This window comes from Apodemus sylvaticus, chromosome 1 (assembly GCF_947179515.1).
Source record: "Apodemus sylvaticus chromosome 1, mApoSyl1.1, whole genome shotgun sequence".
NCBI lineage: Eukaryota > Metazoa > Chordata > Mammalia > Rodentia > Muridae > Apodemus > Apodemus sylvaticus.
The window spans coordinates 50,513,409-50,532,660 of NC_067472.1; the positions used below are offsets into that span (position 1 = coordinate 50,513,409).

Below are 19,252 nucleotides of genomic sequence, written 5' to 3' on the forward strand. Positions count from 1 at the left end.
TTGATCCACTTAGACTTGCGCTTTGCACAAGGAGATAATATGGATCAATTTGCATTCTTCTACATGCAAACTGCTACTGAGACCAACACTATTTGTTAAGGATGCTTTCTTCTTTTTTTTCCCACTGTATGTTTTGTCTTCTTTATCAAAGATCAAGTGACCATGGGTGTATGGGTTTATTTCTGGCTCTTCAATTCTATTCCATTGATCTACCTGCCTGTTACAGTACCAATACAAGGCAATTTTTATCACTATTGTTTTGTAGTACAGCTTGAGTTCAGTTATTTTATTGTTGACAATTGTTTTCACTATCCTGTATTTTTTGTTTTTCCATATGAAGTTAAGAACTGCTCTTTTCATGTCTGTGAAGAATTATGTTGGAATTTGGATGAGGATTGCATTGAATCTGTAGATTGCTTTTGGTAGGATGGCCCAAGTCTGGATACCTGAAGCCATTTAGAAGGGGAACAAAATAATCATGGAATAATCATAGGGAGGAAGTCAACTGGGTGAGAGAGGGTAGGAGGAAAGGAGGGACAGGATCATGATGGAGAAAGAGGAGGAATGACCAAAGGGCCGAGAGAATGAATCAAAGTATGCAGTAGTAGGGGTTAGGGGGCAGGGGGAACCTCTAGAAAACTTCTAGAAAGTCCCAAAGACCTGGATGTGAGAGGCTACCAGTGAGGATGGCATTAGCCAAATGGCGACAATGGGGAAATGTTAAGTGAAAGAGACCACCTCTGACAGATATGCATGCCCCCCATCCCCAGTTAAGGAAGGAGACCATTCACCCATCTTCAAAAGTTTTATCCCAGAATTGTTCCTGTCTAAAGGAAATACAGAGACAAAAATGGAGCAGACACTGAAGGAGAGGCCACCCAGTGACCAGCAACTGACTGAGACAAATGAAGAGGCAACAATTGAATTGAGGTGGGGAACCAATATGGAAGAGTTAGAGAAAGGACTGAGGGAGCTGAAGGGGATTGCAACCCCATAGGAAGAATAACAGTGTCAACTAATCAGGACCTCTCATAGCTTGCAGAGACTAACCCAAAAACCAAAAAGCACACATGGACTGGTTCATTGCCCTGGTCACATGTATAGCAAAGGACCGTCTTGTTTGGCCTCAGTAGGAGAGCATGTCCTTAGTCCTGTAGAAACTGGATGCCCCAGGGAAGAGGGGAGCTAGTGGGGGGGAGCACCCTTGCAGAGGCCGGGGGAATGGGAAGAGCAGACCAGGAAGGGAGACAACTTTTGGAATGTAAATAAATAAAATAATTTAAAAATGCCAAAGGATATAACCAACACCAAAGAACAAAAAACCACTTTCACCTGAGAAAATTCTGGAAGATCAGACTCCTCCCCTAAATACGAAAATTGTAGTCACCTTTGGTGTGAACTATAGGAAACACAAAAACCTAAAATGTGTGCTCACTCATGGTGAGACAAGTAGCTTATATGTACAATTCAACACTCTCAGTCCTGTCAAAGATGAGATAGAAAGTCAACAGGGCAAAGAAATGCTGGTGTGGCAAAGAAGACGTTGAAGAGTGCCCAAACCTTGGCATGCCCCTCTGCTGTTTTCTAGATGGCAGCTACATGATTATTACCTTTTGTCAATGCAAAAGTAACACAGAGGAAAATAAACTATTGTTTGAACCACAGGACCAAGCATCTACCAATTGTGTCCAACTACTTTATATTCATGCAAGTTTGGAAGATAAAGAAAAAGATTTAGAAATGAAGGAAAATACACAAAGAGGGGAAAAACTCTGTGTGTATGGCTTCAAGGGAATGCTCATCAGGGACACTCTAAGAAAGGATGGTGGGTCTTGTTCTTTCATAGAGAGGGAGTACTGGAAACACATTTAAAAAACAGGATACCATCTTAGAAAGCACTCAGCAATACCAGGCTCCTGTCAGCAAGCCCTCCCCAGAGCTCCCAGAGACTAAACCACTAACCAAAGAGTACACATGAACGGGACCCATGGCTGCAGCTGCACATGTAACAGAGTTCTGTGATGTTGAACAAGAGAAACCTATTTACAATTTCAATTTCTTCATATGCAAAGAAGAACTAATAATACCTTCTGTTAGGACTGAGCAAATTATGCAACTCTATTGACATGAAAAGTCCTTAAAATCTGCCATAGAATAGCACATACCTACACTCTTCAATTATGAATTATGTGTTCTTTCAAATGTTTTTGAATCCATGAGAATGCTATAACTGATGTCATACCCCAGGCACTGGATAGACACTGAGGCATTAAAGACAGGTGTTTCTCCTATGCTCACATGGTTTTTATTAGTGTAGTGGTATTCAGCACTGTTAAAACTTAAAATATTTTATTTAAATTGTCCATTTGGTTTAAAGATTCCAAGAAAATACTCTTCAAACAAAACCCCTAATTAGTAACCTAATTATCATTTGGGACAAGCTTTCTTGATTTCTTTTTTACACTTATTTCAAACTTTTCTTATTTCCAAGGTTTGCCTGTTTTTCTTCCTGTTTCCATGCAAGCTTATCATCCCTCACCTCTGTCTTAAAAGAAGTCCAGATTATTGGATCAAGGTAAGCAGGATATGGTTTTCAGTTCTTCAACTGCAAGTAGCTTTACTAATGTTTGTATTTGAATTCCCTCCATCTTCCAAGCTGTGAGGTGGGTTATATCAGGACAGAGAGTTTCACCTAAGGCAAAATCTAGATAGGACCCATTTTCCATAGCAGCTGTGGGAGTTAGCAACCAGAAACCGTTTCTGGTAGGAATTTGGTACAATGCCTGACTCCTGGAGCTCTGTAAAGAAGAGCCTGCATTATGCTTACTGGATAAGCTCCTTACTAACTTGGCATTCAGGGGCTAGCAAGGTCAGAGCTGAAGAGGAAGTGAGATAGAGGAACATAGTTAAATGTTTCCTCTGTATAATGCACTATAACAATGCCTATGTGCCCTAAATAGAGCTGAGCCACCTGCTTCATCTCCAAGTCCCCAGGAGCTGGAAAAAGGGCTGTCACAGGTCCATTTGATGTAAGGGAAAATGTGAAAACCTAGCAATGCTTTCTGAAGGTGTGTCTGTAAATACTAATTTAACATTATAACCATAGTGGACTTGCCCATCCTATGTCCTGTGTCACATGGACTTTCCTGGCTACTCACTGCTTCTTTGTGTTTTGGAAATATTGCGTACTCTGAAACCTGATTTTGAGGTCAGAGCTAAAAGTAAATCTCTTTGATATTTTCTGTGAAAACTAGTAGTTAGATCTTTGAAGAAACTAGTGAGATACAATATCAAACGTATTTGCAACTATGTTGTTCCTCGAAGAACATTCCTGTGGTGGAACATTTATGATGATGGAAAGAGGGAATCAAAGAGTCAGGTGGAGTTGGTGGCCAGCTAGGCTAATAACATGTGGCTCTACCCCCAGAGCATGCTTAACACTCCTGAGAAAGAAGCCGGTGTCTGCCAGTTACTGCCTATGGGTTATGGAGACATGCACAGACGCAAGGACCCATTTATGACTATTTCCAGCACACAACCAGACACAGGCCAGTTCATTTTAGGAGAATAGTAAAAAGAAACTTTTTGGGAAAGAACAGTAGATTACATAGATACCAGGTCTTTTTGACTTTCTTAAAAACAAAACAAAAACAAAAACAAACAAAAAAAAAAAAAAACTAGAGGCATTCATCATTGAATGCTGCAAAAGTAACCCATACATCTGTTTGGGTTTTTTTGGTTTTGTTTTGTTTTGTTTTGATCTTTTACTAACGAGAAAACTGCAGACACAACCCAAATGGTACTGCACTCACTGTCCTCTGGGCAATTTCGACACTAAAAATGTTTGAGAAGTTTCTGTTCCATTCCACTGCCAGGAAGTCTAACCAGAACTGAAGTGCTAAGTCCTCAGGAGAGCTAAGCCCCCTGTAAACTCACCAGTCACTGGCTCATGTTCCAGGTGCAGCAGGACATTTCCCTCAAGCCCCAGAAATGAAATGTCTGTTTGCCAGAAGAAAAGTGTGCCTAACTAATGGGGTCTTCCCAAGGCATGCCGAGGTCATGAGGTGGTTGGTGAATTGACTTTTTACAGAAAGAGCAGTTTTCCAAGTGGAGCATAGCTGCCTCAGAACCAATTACCAGCCAGTGAAAAAGGATATAAGTGGCCTCCAGTACCCTATCTTCATCCTATCTCCCAGCACGTGCACTCTAATCCTTACTGTTTCTAGCAAGACTTTAAATAATGGGTCAAAATCAGTTCTGCCTTCCAGGTTTCTCTAACTGGAGGTAGAACTAGCTCAAGAAGGGACCAGGATCTGAGAACATTTGACTCAGTGGGGTTTCTTGGAATAACCAAGAAACAGTGCACATATCAAATGATGCCCAAGAAGAAGGAAGGAAAGCCCCCAGGTCCTAGAAAGGCTCAGTGCATCAGTATAGGGGAATACCAGGACAGAGAAGCAGGAAGGGGTGTTTTGGGGACTAGGTGGAGGGAAGAGGGCTTATGGAACTTTCAGGGAGGGAGGAACAAGGAAAGGGAAATCAAAGGGAAAGCATTTGAAATATAAATAAAGAATATATAGAATAAAACAAAACAAAAACAAAAACAAAACAAAAACCCCAGAAACCTGCCAGTGTCCAGCCTTGAACTTGGTACTTGAGAACAGCTACTTTGGGGTGTAGGCTGGAACCTGAATCCTAATTGCCCTTCCATCAAGGCAAGCTTGAGGAAGGCAAAACTCCCCTTCCTGCAGCACCATCTGTTGGGTCAAAGGGGCAAATGAGGCTTGCTGAGTCAGTGGGAAGATGGAGTCAGGCCAACTCAGGTGGTTTCCTAGGAGAAAACCCCTGCAGGGGCCTGGGGACCTACCAAATGTCCTTATCACAAATCAGTGTTTCAGATGTACATCAGTCTATTTGGCTGGTTTTTGTTAGTGTTTCAGACAGTATGTTTTGTTCTTCAATGAAGCTGTAATTTAATATAGGTGAAATTGTTTAACATCTGCAACCTCCATAGAGAAATCATAGAGACTACCAATTAATAAAAAAAAAAGAATAAAGCTGTCTAAGGAAGTTTCAGAGTATGTAATATTTCCAATACACAAGGAAGCAGTATCTAGGCAGGAAAATCTATGTGACACAGGATGTAGAATTGGCAAGTTATAACTATATGGTTATAATGTTAAATTAGTAATTAAAAAAAAAATTAGTAATTATAGACACAATTTAAGAAAGCATTGCTAGGTTTTCACAGTTTCCCTTACATCAAATGGACCTGTGAGAGACCTTCTTCCAGCTCCTGGGGACTTGGAGATGAAGCAGGTGGCTCACGTTTATTTAGGGTACATAGGCATTGTTACAGTGCATTATACAGAGGAAACATTTAACTACGTTCCTCTGTCTCACTTCCTCTTCAGCTCTGGCCTTGCTAGTCCCTGAATGCCAAGTTAGTAAGGAGCTTATCCAGTAAGCATAATGCAGGCTCTTCTTTACAGAGCTCCAGGAGTCAGTCAGGCATTGTACCAATTCTTACCAGAAACTCTCTGATTGCTAACTTCTTCAGCTGCATGTCCTATCTAGATTTTGCGTTATGTGAAACTCTCTAATGACCTCATGTAGCCAAGATCATAGCTTGGAAGATGGAGAGAATTCAAATACAAACATTAGTAAAAGTACTTGCAGTTAAATAATTGAAAAGTACATTCTGGGCCATCTTCGCTCCCAGTCGGACAGGACAGGCAGCTCCAGGTACTGAGATATCCTGAGTTTAACATCTCTTGGGAAACAGACCGCCAGGCTTCTGCCTGCACTCAAGACCTGGGCAGCTCTGTGCTTTGTCTGTGTGCCAGTATGTAGTGGGTTCTTTGCCCTGCAGAGTAATCAGCACTTGGAGGGGCTTCCCGCCACCATCTTCACTCCCAGTCAGACAGGACAGGCAGTTCCAGGCTCACAGAGAAAAGCCCGAGTATAACATTGCTTGGGGCAAGGCAGAACAGGGCTCCAACAGCACCCAAGAGTAGGACAGTCCATCAGTAATCTGTGCCAGGGAAAACCCAGACTTCCAGAGGAGCAGAAATAGCCTTACCGGCTTACAGGAGGTTCAAGCACCAGACAGTGACAACAGGACCAACGAACACTAGAGATAATCAGATGGCAATAGGCAAAGTTAGGAACTACTAACAGAAATCAAGGTTTTATTGCAGCATCTGAACCCAATTCTCTGACAACAGCAAGTCCTGGATACCCCAACACACCAGAAAAACAGGACATGGATTTAAAATCACTGGTCTTGATGCTGTTAGAGGAACACAAGAAGGACATAAATAAATCTCTTAAAGAAATACAGGAGAAGGTCGGGGGCCGCCAGTTAGGTAGGATGGGCAACCTCAGGTACGGAGATATCCCGAGTCTAAGATTTCTGGGGATGCAAATCGCCGAGCTGCAGCCTGCGCCCAGGACTGGGGCAGATCAGTGGTTCATCTGTGTGCCAGCGAGGCATGGGTCCTGTGCACTGCAGGGTGCCTGCGGGAGCCCCACTGCCATCTTCGCTCCCTGACAGAGCAGACAGGCAGCACCAGGTTTGATTTACACAAACAACCCAAGTATAACACTGCTTGGGGCAGGATACACCAGAGTTCCAACAGCACCCAAGAGGAGAGCAGCACTTCAGTAATCTGTGCCAGGGGAAACCCAGTCATTCAGTGGTGCAGAAATAGCCTTACCAGCTCACAGGAGGTTCAAGCACCAGCCAGTGACAACAGGATCAACTACCGCCAGAAATAACCAAATGGCAAAAAGGCAAACATAGGAACACTACTAACAGAAATCAATGCAATGTGGCAGCATCTGAACCAAATACTCCAACAACAGCAAGTCCTGGATACCTCAACACAACATAAAAACAAGATCTGGATTTAAAATCACTTGTCATGATGCGGTTAGAAAAACACATGAAGAACATAAATAAATCTCTTAAAGGAAATCAGGAGAAAACAGATCAAAAGTTAGAAGCACTTACAAGGGAAATACAAAAATCATTTAAAGAAGTTCAGAAGAACATGGCTCAAAAGATAGAAGCCAATAAGGAGGAAATGCAAAAATCACTTGAAATACAGGAGAACTTGGGTCAACAGGCAGAAGTCATGAAAAAGGAAAGACAAAAATCTCTTAAATAATTACAGGAAAACACAAACAAGGAAGTGAAGGAACTGAGCAAAACCATCCAGGATCTAAGAACAGAAGTAGAAACAACTAAGAAATTGCAAAGGGAGACAACTTTGGAGATAGAAAACCTTGGGAGGAAATCAGGGGCCATAGAGGCAAATATCAACAACAGAATACAAGAGATAGAAGAAAGAATCTCAGATGCCAAAGATACCATAGAAACCATAGACTCAACAGTCAACAAAAATGCAAAATGCAAAAAGCTTGTAACCCAAAACATCCAGGAAATCCAGGACACAATGAGAAGACCAAACCTAAAGATTACAGGCATAGATGAGAGTGAAGATTTACAACTTAAAGGGCCAGCAAATATCTTCAACAAAATTATGGAAGAAAACTTCACTAACCTAAAGAGAGAGATGCCCATGAATATACAAGAAGCCTACAGAACTCCAAACAGACTAGACCAGAACAGAAATACCTACCATCACATAATAATCAAAACCCAAAATGTACTAAACAAGAATATTAAAGGCAGTAAGAGAAAAAGGCCAAGGAACATATAAAGGAAGACCTATCAGAATTACACCAGACTTCTCACCAGAGACTATGAAAGCTAGAAGATCCTGGGCAGATCTCATGCAGACTCAAAGAGAACACAAATGCCAGCCGATACTAATATACAGGGCAAAACTCTCAATCACCATAGATGGAGAAACCAAGATATTCCATGACAAAACCAAGTTCACCTAATATTTTTCCACAAACCCAGCCCTACAAAGGATAAGAGGAGGAAAACACCAATTCAAGGAGGGAAAAGTCACCCTGGAAAAATGCAAGATAGTAACCTTCTTTCATCAACCCCCCAAAAAGATAACCAATCAAATATAAAAGATAACATCAAAAATGACAGGAAGTAATAATCACTATTCCTAAATATCTCTTAACATTAATGGACTCAATTCCCCAATAAAAAGACATAGACTAATGGACTGGATATGTAAACAGGATCCTACATTTTGCTGCATACAGGAACACACCTCAGTGTCAAAGACAAACACTACCTTTGAGTAAAAGGCTGGAAGATCATTTTACAAGCAAATGGTCTGAGGAAACAAGCCAGAGTAGCCCTTCTAATATCAGATAAAATTGACTTTCTACCTAAAGTCATCAAAAGAGACACTGAGGGACACTTCTTGCTGGTCAAAGGAAAAACACACCAAGAAGAACTCTCAATCCTGAACATATATGCTCCAAATGCAAAGGCACCCTCATTCATAAAAGAAACTTTACTAAAGCTCAAAGCACACATTGCACCTAACACAATAATTGTGGGTGACTTCAACACTGCACTTTCCTCAATGGACCAATCAGGAAAACAGAAACTAAACAGGGACACAGTGAAACTAATTGAAGCTTTGGAACAATTAGAGTTAACAGATTAACTAAAGCAAAAGAATATACCTTTTTCTCAGCACCTCATGGTACCTTCTCCAAAATCGACCATATATTTGGTCACAAGACAGACCTCAACAAATATAAGAAGATTGAAATAACCCCATGCCTCCTATCAGATCACTATGGAGTAAAAGTGGTCTTCAATAGCAACAAAAACAACAGAAAGCTCTACTCAATGTTCAATACTCTATTCAATGATACCTTGGTCAAGGAAGAAATAAAGAAAGAAATTAAAGACTTTTTAGAATTTAATGAAAATGAAGTCACAACATACCCAAATCTATGGGACACAATGAAAGCAGTGCTAAGAGGAAAACTCATAGCCCTGAGTGCCTCCAAAAAGAAAATGGAGAGAGCATACACTAGCAGCTTAATGACACACATGAAAGCCCTGGAGCAAAAAGAAGCAAATTAACCCAGGAGGAGTAGAAGGCAGGAAATCAGCAAACTCAGGGCTGAAATCAATCAAGTAGAAACTAAGAGAACCATGCAAAGAATCAACAAAACCAGGAGCTGGTTCTTTGAGAAAATCAACAAAATAGATAAACCCTTAGCCAGACTAACCAAAGGGCACAGAGACAGTATCCAGATAAACAAAATTAGAAATGAAAAGGGAGATATAACAACAGAAACTGAGAAAATTCAAAAAAATCATCAGATCTTACTACCAAAGCCCATACTCAACACAACTGGAGAATCTGGAGGAAATGGGCAATTTCCTAGACAGACACCAAACACCAAAATTAAATCAGGATCAAATAGATCATCTAAACAGTTCCATAACCGCTAAAGAAATAAAAGGGGTCATAGAAAGTCTTCCAACCAAAAAAAGTACGGGACCAGATGGCTTCAGTGCAGAATTCTATCAGATCCTTAAAGAAGACCTAACATCAATACTCTTCAAACTGTTCCACAAAATAGAAACAGAAGGAACACTACCCAACTCGTTCTACAAAGCCACAATTACACTGATACCAAAACCACACAAAGATCCAACAAAGGAAGAGAACTTCAGGCCAATTTCCCTTATGAATATCGATGCAAAAATACTCAATAAAATTCTTGCCAACTGAATCCAAGAAAACATCAAAACGATCATCCACCACGAATCAAGTGGGTTTCATCCCAGGGATGCAGGGATGGTTCAATATAAGAAAATCCATCAGTGCAATCCACTACATAAACAAACTCAAAGAAAAAAAACAAATGATCATTTCATTAGACGCTGAAAAAGCATTTGACAAAATTCAGCATCCTGTCATGCTAAAAGTCTTGGAAAGAACAGGAATTCAAGGTCCATACCTAAACATAATTAACGCAATATACAGCAAACTGGTAGCCAACATCAAACTAAATTGAGAGAAACTTCAAGCAATCCCACTGAAATCAGGGACTAGACAAGGCTGCCCTCTCTCTCCATATCTTTTCAATATAGTACTTGAAGTTCTAGCTAGAGCAATTAGACAATATAAGGAGGTCAAAGGAATACAAATTGGAAAGGAAGAAGTAAAATTATCACGATTAGCAGATGACATGATAGTATACTTAAGTGACCCAAAAAAAAAAACTACACCAGAGAACTCCTACAGCTGATAAACAACTTCAGCAAAGTGGCAGATTATAAAATCAACTCAAGCAAATCAGTTGCCTTCCTATACTCAAAGGATAAAGAGGCTGAGAAAGAAGTTAGGGAAATGACACCCTTCACAATAGCCACAAACAATATAAAGTATCTTGGTGTGACTCTAACCAAACAAGTGAAAGATCTTTATGACAAGAACTTCAGGTCTCTGAAGAAGGAAATGGAAGAAGAAGACCTCAGAAAATGGAAAAATCTGCCATGCTCGTGAATTGGCAGGATTAATATAGTTAAAATGGCCATCTTGCCAAAAGCAATATACAGATTCAATGCAATCCCCATCAAAACTCCAACTCAGTTCTTCACAGAGTTAGAAAAAGTAATTCTCAAATTTATCTGGAATAACAAAAAACCCAGGATAGCTAATACTATTCTCAACAGTAAAAGAACTTCTGGGGGTATTAGTATCCCAGACCTCAAGCAATACTACAGAGCAATAGCGTTAAAAACTGCATGGTATTGGCACAGGGACGGGCAAGTGGACCAATGGAATAGAATTGAAGACCCAGAAATGAGTCCACATACTTATGGTCACTTGATCTTCGACAAAGGAGCTGAAAACATCCAGTGGAAAAAAGATAACCTTTTCAACAAATGGTGCTGGCTCATCTGGAGGTCAGCATGCAGGAGAATTCGAATTGATCCATTCTTATCTCCTTGTACTAAGCTCAACTCCAAGTGGATCAAGGACCTCCACATAAATGCAGACACACTGAAACTAATAGAAAAGAAACTGGGGAAAACCCTTGAGGACATGGGCACAGGGGAAAAGTTCCTGAAGAAAACAACAATAGCTTATGCTCTAAGATCACAAATTGACAAATGGGATCTCATAAAATTACAAAGTTTCTGTAAGGCAAAGGACACCTTCAAAAGGACAAAACAGCAACCAACAAATTGGGAAAAAGAACTTCACCCTACATCTGATAGAGGGCTAATATCCATTATATACAAAGAACTCAAGAAGTTAGACCCCAGCGAACCAAATAACCCTATTAAAAATGGGGTACAGACCTAAACAAAGAATTTTCACCTGAAGAAATTCCGATGGCCTAGAAGCACCTTAAGAAATGCTCAACATCATTAGCCATTAGGGAAATGCAGGTCAAAACAACCCTGAGATTTCACCTCACACCAGTCAGAATGGCTAAGGTTAAAAACTCAGGATACAGCACATGTTGGTGAGGATGTGGAGAAAGAGGAACACTCCTTCACTGCTGGTGGGATTGTAAGATGGGACAACCACTCTGGAAATCAGTCTGGCAGTGCCTAAGAAAACGGCATGACACTTCCAGAGGACCCTGCTATACCTCTCCTGGGCATATACCCAGAGGATTCCCCAGCATGCAATTAGGACACATACTCCACTATGTTCATAGCAGCCTTATTTATAATAGCCAGAAGCTGGAAAGAACCCAGATATCCCTCAATGGAGAAATTGATACAGAAAATGTGGTATATATATATACAATGGAGTACTATTCAGCAATTAAAAACAATGAATTCATGTATTTTTTTTAGGCAAATTGATGGAACTGGAAAATATCATCCTAAGCGAGGTAACACAATCACAAAAGAATACACATGGAATGCAACCATTGATAAGTGGATATTAATTAGCCCTGAAGCTCTGAACACTGAAGATACAATTAGCATATCAAATGATTCCCATGAAGAAGGAAGAAGAGGGCCCTAATCCTGGAAAGGCTTGATCCAGCATTGTAGGAGAGTACCAGGACAGAGAAAAGGGAGGGGGAAAGATGGAAAATGGATGGAGAGAAGAGGACTTATGGGACATATGGAGGGGGGACTGGGAAAGGGGAAAACTTTTAGAATGTAAACAAATAATATAGAAAATAAATTGAAAAAATACAAAAAAGAGAAATGTTCAACATCATTAATCATTAGGGAAATGCAAATCAAAACAACCCTGAGGATTGGGGAAAAGGGGGAGGGAAGAGGGCTTATGGTACTTTCTGGGATGGAGGAACCAAGAAAGAGGAAATCATTTGAAATGTAAATAAAGAAATTTCAGCTCACACCAGTCAGAATGGCTAAGGTTAAAAAGTCAGGTGAAAGCAGGTGTTGAAGAGAAATGAGTGGAACTGGAAAATATCCTAAGTGAGGTGACCCAATCACAAAAGAACACACATGGTATGTACTCTCTTATAAGTGGATATTAGCCCAGAAGCTCGGAATACTCAAGAAACAATTCCATATCAAAAGATGTCCAAGGAGAAGGAAGGAGAGGCCCCTGGTCCTGGAAAGGCTCAGTGCAGCAGTGTAGTGGAGTACCAGGACAAGGAAAGGGAGGGAGTTGATTGGGGAAAGGGGGGAGGGAAGAGGGCTTATGGTACTTTCTGGGATGGAGGAACCAAGAAAGAGGAAATCATTTGAAATGTAAATAAAGAATATATCTAAGAAAAAAAGAGATTTTTGTGTTTTCTCATTAAGGGCTTCTAGCTGTTTGCCCGTGTTGTCCTGTATTTCTTTCAGGGAATTATTTATATCCTTCTTGAAGACCTCTATCAGCATCATGAGATGCGATTTTAAATCCAAATTTTGCTTTTCCAGTTTATTGGGAGTATCCAGGACTTGCTGTCGTGGGAGAACTGGGTTCTGACGATGCCAAGCAGCCTCAGTTTCTGTTGGTAGGGTTCTTGTGCTTGCCTTTCCCCATCTGGTTATTTCTGGTGTTAGCTGGTCTTGCTGTCTCTGGCTGGACTTTGTCCCTCATATGGGCCTGTAAACTTGTGTCAGCACTCCTGGGAGACCAGGTCTCTCCTGGCAGGACCTGTGCACAGAAGGCTGTGGAGCAGCCCCAACTCCAGAGTGCAGATGGAGACCAGAGGATCCTGTCTCAGCTGCTTCTCCGTTACTGAGCCCTGTCTGCTCCTAGCTGGTCTGTTCTGGACAGTTATTGGAGAGAAAGTGGAGATCTCATCTCTGAGCCCAGAAGTGACATCACTCCTGGGATCCCAGGTCTCTCCTGGTGGGACCAGTGCACAAACAGCCCATACCTCTGTCTTAAAGGAAGTCCAGATTATTGGATCAAGTTAAGCAGAATGTACTTTTCTTTTTTTTTAATTTTTATTTTCTATATTCTTTGGTTATATTCCAAATGCCTTCCCCTTTCCCTGTTCCACCCTCTCCATAAGTCCCATTAACACTCTTCCCTCCACCCATTCCCCAATCACCCCCTCCCAATTCTCTGTCCTGGTAATTCCCTACAATGCTGGATCAACCCTTTCCAGGACCAGGGCCCTCTCCTTCCTTCTTCTTGGGAATCATTTGATATGCTAATTTTGTCTTGAGTATTCAGAGCTTCTGGACTAATTAATATCCACTTATCAGTGACTGCATTCTATGTGTATTCTTTTGTGATAGGGCTACATCACTTAGGATATTTTCCATTTCCAACCATTTGCCTAAGAATTTCATGAAGTCATTGTTTTAAATAGCTGAGTAGCATTCCATAGTGTGAATATACCACATTTTCTGTATCCATTTCTCCATTGAGGGAAATCTGGGTTCTTTCCAGCTTCTGGCTATTATAAATAGGGCTGCTATGAACATAGTGGAGCATGTGTCCTTATTACATGCTGGGGAATCCTCTGGGTATATGCCCAGAATGGTATAGTCGAGTCCTCCGGTAGTATCATGCCCAGTTTCTGAGGAACCACCAGACTGATTTTCAGAGTGGTTGTACCTGCTTGCAATCCCACCAGCAGTGGAGGAATGTTTCTCTTTCTTCACATCCTCGCCAACACCTGCTGTCTCCTGAGTTTTTAATCATAGCCATTCTGACTGGTGTGAGGTAAAATCTCAGGGTTGTTTTGATTTGCATTTCCCTGATAACTAAGGATGTTGAACATTTCTGTATGTGCTTTTCAGTCATTCAATATTCCTCAGGTGAGAATTCTTTGTTTAGCTTTGATACTTTTCTATAGTGGGGCATTTTGCAAGATGATTTCAATGTACCCATTTCTAAGGTTTTGCTATGGGAATTGCCACATGGAAAATAATTTCCCAGAGGTCTACTGTGCTTAAATGTGTAAGAAAATTAAGTCATTTGCTCTAAATTTGATCCTCATCTGGCTGCTGCAATCCAGCTGCCCCAACTTTCATTCTAATCTCTTTACAGTCCACTTCCCTGTCAGTCATGATACCACAGGGTCGCACCCCTCCTCCACTCCCAACAGAACCTAAATTTAATGAGGATCTTTTGGCTGGTAAGTGTTACTTATAAATTATAAACAATCAAAAAATATATAATTAAAGATAACAACGGTGAAACCATTTATTACTTTATAATATATAATGAGTATTTGAACCAAAAACAATGCGAATGCCATACAAATAAATTTTTCATCTTATATTTCAAAACTCACTGCAGATATTACACTTTTTTTAATGATGATTCACGTGTATATGATTTGTGAACAATACATTGGGCAGGGGACACAAAATATCTCACAATAGCACTAGGAGATGTCTGCAAAATAAGGGGACTTGTGGATGAGAATCATGTTAGCTCTAGAACAAGACATATTTCAGTTCTGATAACGGAAGAATTGAAGCAATTGCCAGATCTCTTAGCATCAGACCTTCCCTCAGCATCTCATCTACTCTTTCCACTTTCCCTCAAAGAATCTAAGTCCTCTTGTTTTCTGTATGTAAGTTCTCATTGACTCTGATTTTTATGGTTTTTTTTTTTTTTTTTTTTTTTTTTTTTTTTTTTTTTTTGAGACAGGGTTTCTCTGTGTAGCGCTGGCTGTCCTGAAACTCACTCTGTATACCAGAAATCCACCTGCCTCTGACTCCCAAATGCTGGGATTAAAGGCATGCGCCACCACTGCTCAGCTTTTTTTTTTAAGATTTATTTTTTATTTATGATACGTTGAGTACACTGTACTTATCTTCAGACAACAGAAGAGGACTTCAGATCTCATTAAGGATGGTTGGGAGCCACCATGTGGTTGCTGGGATTTAAACTCAGGACTGTTGGAAGAGCAGTCAGTACTCTTAACTGCTGAGCCATCTCTCCAGCCCCTGATTTTGATGAGATTACTTCTTGAACACAGCTGCCTTTCTCTCCAAGGGACCAGGACGTGAGTGTCACACTGTAGAGGATTGCCCTAGGCTGTGTCCAGTATCCTCCTAGCCCTCTCCATTGTGAATCCTATGAAGTTGAAACCACTATTCCATTGTTTGCTCTCCAGGAATTCTCAGGTGCACACATTCTATGGCAGAGACCAGCTCCTTGCCTGCTCAATGATGTCCAAAACCATTCCTTGAGGGTTCATTTCAGATCCAAGCCAAAGTGGAAGAAAGGCAACTATGTTCAGGGGCATCTTAGGGCTGAAAACTCTGTGATTCAGTGTCCTGGCTGAGCTCTGGTCAGCAGAGAAGGAAGATATGGGTAGAACCAAATGAGTGTGTTTGAAATTGGCTCAGGTTTCCAGAATCATGGTAGGCTTTTTTCTTTCCCATGACTGTTTTGGCAGACACCTCCAGTTTCTATGCTGTGAACTTCTTCATATCTTAGCATCTCCTGGCACTAGGATTCCCCAGACCACATGAGCACTTAATTTTCTTTTTCATGTTACCTTACATAATAGTTCAATTGATGGTTTCGTTTTTTGATAGTTGGTTTTAATAAATGTGAAAATGCCTGGTACCTAGGATGTAATCTAGAACTACCATTTGTGCATGAAATCAATCATTTTGAAAGTTCATAAAACATTGTTGTTTGTAGAAAAACTCTACAGGCAAATCCCTTAAAGTTGTAAAATAGACTAAACTCTTTCCTGTCCTCAGGAATCTGTGCTCAGCATTTCTACATCCTGATCATTTGCAAAAATTTTATTATACCACTGGTCATTTTGCTTAATATTAGCAACAATGGATTCCATAGTAGAACCAAACTCAATGATATTAGAAATGATATTACAAACTCTACCCTCATATGTACAAATGAAGCCAGCAGCATGCATGGCCACCAATGAACCATTAGAATCAAATACTGGGGATCCAGAAGACCCACCAAAAAAAGTGGTGTCATAAGTAATCACATCATTGTTGTGAAGCACTTCCTGGAAACTTCTTTGTGTGAACATATGGATAAAAGATGTAGGGAAACAGTAGCCTGCTTCTTCTCTTGCTTGAAAATTTTCCTGACATTTTTTTCCTCTATTATCTTTAGGAACCACTGTACAGCCATCAATAGACTTCTTTCCTCCCTCAGGATGGCCAATGATATAAATCAACCCACTAAGTGGTGCAGGTCCTATTCCATTATACAGTCCAGCAGGTACTTCTTGTCCTTTTTTCTTCAGTGCCAGGACAGCATAGTCAAGATTTTTATCAGATATCTCAAACCAAGGTTCAACAACAAAAAACTTGTCTTCCATTAATGGTGACTCGTAGTAATCAAAAGTCACCTTTACACACTGACTAATTATGCTTGCCCAGTTACTCTCATCTATGCCTTTACCCACAATGCTAGTTATCACGTGCCGACAAGTCAAAATGTACAGTCCTTTAAAAACAAAGCAGGTGGCACAGCCCACATTTCCATTGTTGTTCCACCACAGCAACCCAACTGAGTCAATGACCCTAAAATGATGTTTGACCACTTTTGCAGGAGTAGAATTTTTTGTCATTTTCCCAAAGTGTTCTTTATGTACTTTGAATAAGGAAGCTTTCTTCTTTCTTTTATCACTCTTTTCCTTGATGTATGCTCTAAGTTTTTCTCCTTCTTCTTGCAATGTAGGGTACTCATCCACAATGTAGTCTTCTAGCTTATGGAAGTTTCCATTCTCTAACCCAGAATTCTGAGTGACAGGCACTACCCTACGATTCTTTGGTAGCTCAGTCTCAATCTGACAAAGCTTGCCCTTTAACTTATCAACTGGCTGAGTGTTTTCTATGATGGTGTCCAGGTCACTAATGAGTTTCCAATCGTCACACTCTATGAAAGAACAAAACCTGCCATCCTTCCTCAGAATGTCCCTGATGGTCTCTCCTTTGGAGCCATAGACACAGAGTTTATTTCCCGCACTGTGAAGTTCCCCACACTTCAAAATCTTTTTCCTCTTACTCCCAACTGCATGAATGTAAAATTGCACGTAATTGGTAGATGGTTGGTCCTGTGATTCAAAGAACTGCTTATTTTCATCTGTCTTACTTTTGCATTGACAAAATATAACAGACACGTGGCTGCCTTCTGGTATACAGCAGAGGGGCATGCCAAGGTTTAAGTACCCTTCAATCCCTTCTTTGCCACACACCAGCATTCCTTTTCCCTTTTGACTTTCTATCTCTTCTTTGACAGCATCCAGAGTGTTGAGTGCTGCATACAAGCTACTTGTCTCCCTACATGTGAGCTCATATTTCATGTTTTTGTGTTTCCTAGAGTTCACGCCCATGGTAACTATAATTTTCTTATTTCGGGGAAGAGACTGATCTTGTTGAATTTTCTTAGGTGAAAGTGGTCTTTGGTCCCTGGTGTTGGTTATATCCCTTGGCACTTTTTTGGAGTCAACTTTTACTTGAGAAATACTGGGATCATTCTGCTCATCTTTGGGAACCTGAAAATAAATGGTAGATATTTATAACTCTGACAACTCAAGTCCTATGTCCCTTTTTAGTGTCAACACACAATGCATATGGGAAATTCAGTACCAATATCAAAAGACCAATATGTAGAATTAAATCAAGGTTCATCTTTGGATCCAAAATACAACCTCAACTTATTATCAAATCAAGTTCCTTTTGTTACACATGGTGCATTTTTCTATAAGTAAATAAATAAATAAATAAATAAATAAATAAATAAAATCGGAGGGCAGACACAAGTGTTTTTCAGATACCTAACGGTCTGCCAGCTTCTTGTATGGCATGTCAAGTCATTTTTATTATCTTTATTATACATTTTATCTTATCCAAGCATAAGGTGTGTTATGATAACATTTTATCAAGCTATTTATTTACCATTAATTTGCTTATAGGATTTATTCATTTTATGTATTTGAATGCTTTACCTAATGTGTTTATGTTCCATATGCATGCCTGGTGCCCACAGAGGTATCAAGAAGATATCAGATCTCCTTGAACTGGAGTTACTAGTGTTTATGAACCACCATGTGAGTGCTGGAAATCAAACCCAGTTCCTCTGCAACAGCAACAGGTGCTCAATAATCTGTAATTTACTTATCAATTTGTGAAACAGAATCCTGCTATGCAATTAATACTTCCATGGAATTCAGTATTCAGCCCAGTTTGTCTTCAAACTCATAACTTTCATATCTCCTTAATACTGTGACTCAGGCAAAATATATCATAAAATACATGCAAGCTATTCTCTTTATTACATAAACTCCAACTAAATTAATATAATCACATGAAATATCTTGGTTACATCCTATGTAGATAGATACAAATACACAGTGTATTCTATTATCAAATCTCATTTTTTTTATACTGGACTACACATTTTTTTTGTAAATTTTCATTTTTTTTGTAAATTTCATTTTATAAGACTTTATGTTAAGAACCAAGAAAGAGGAAAATGGGAGGACATAAGTCAAATTCCAGAAACAGGAAAGTCTCAATGGAAATTAAAACTGTTTGTGGCAGTTATTGTCAACTGTCCTGACAGTACCTCAAATTACCTGGGATATGGGATTCTGGGAACATCTGTGGAATGTTCCTTCATCAGTCCTGATAAGAACCAGCCTAAAAACATGTTGGCAGCATTCGCTAGGTTGGATCCTGGACTGTTTAAGTAGATAATGAGGGACCTGAGCACTTGTTCACTGTTCTCTACCATTGATACAACATAACTAACCCGAGCACATGTTCACTGTTCTCTACCATTGACTGCAGATACAACATAACTAACCCTCTCAAGGTCTTGCTGCTGTGACTTCCTTCCCATGATGGGTTCTAACAAACTGTGAGCCAAACAAACCCTTCTTATTTTAATTTGCT

The 19,252-nt window shown here is 40.1% G+C and overlaps 1 protein-coding gene across 6 annotated transcripts in view; it reads right to left on the reverse strand.

Annotated features, from left to right (window-relative positions):
* Positions 1–14,533: 14,533 nt before the first annotated feature.
* Positions 14,534–19,252, reverse strand: part of LOC127689338 (serine protease FAM111A-like) — a 98,754-nt gene continuing 94,035 nt past the window's right edge. For all 6 annotated transcript variants that reach the window (XM_052188902.1, XM_052188912.1, XM_052188921.1 and 3 more), the window contains one exon: positions 14,534–17,850. In XM_052188902.1, the coding sequence (XP_052044862.1) occupies positions 16,075–17,850 (1,776 nt within the window). In that variant the 3' untranslated portion in view covers positions 14,534–16,074. The remainder of the gene's footprint in view (positions 17,851–19,252) is intronic.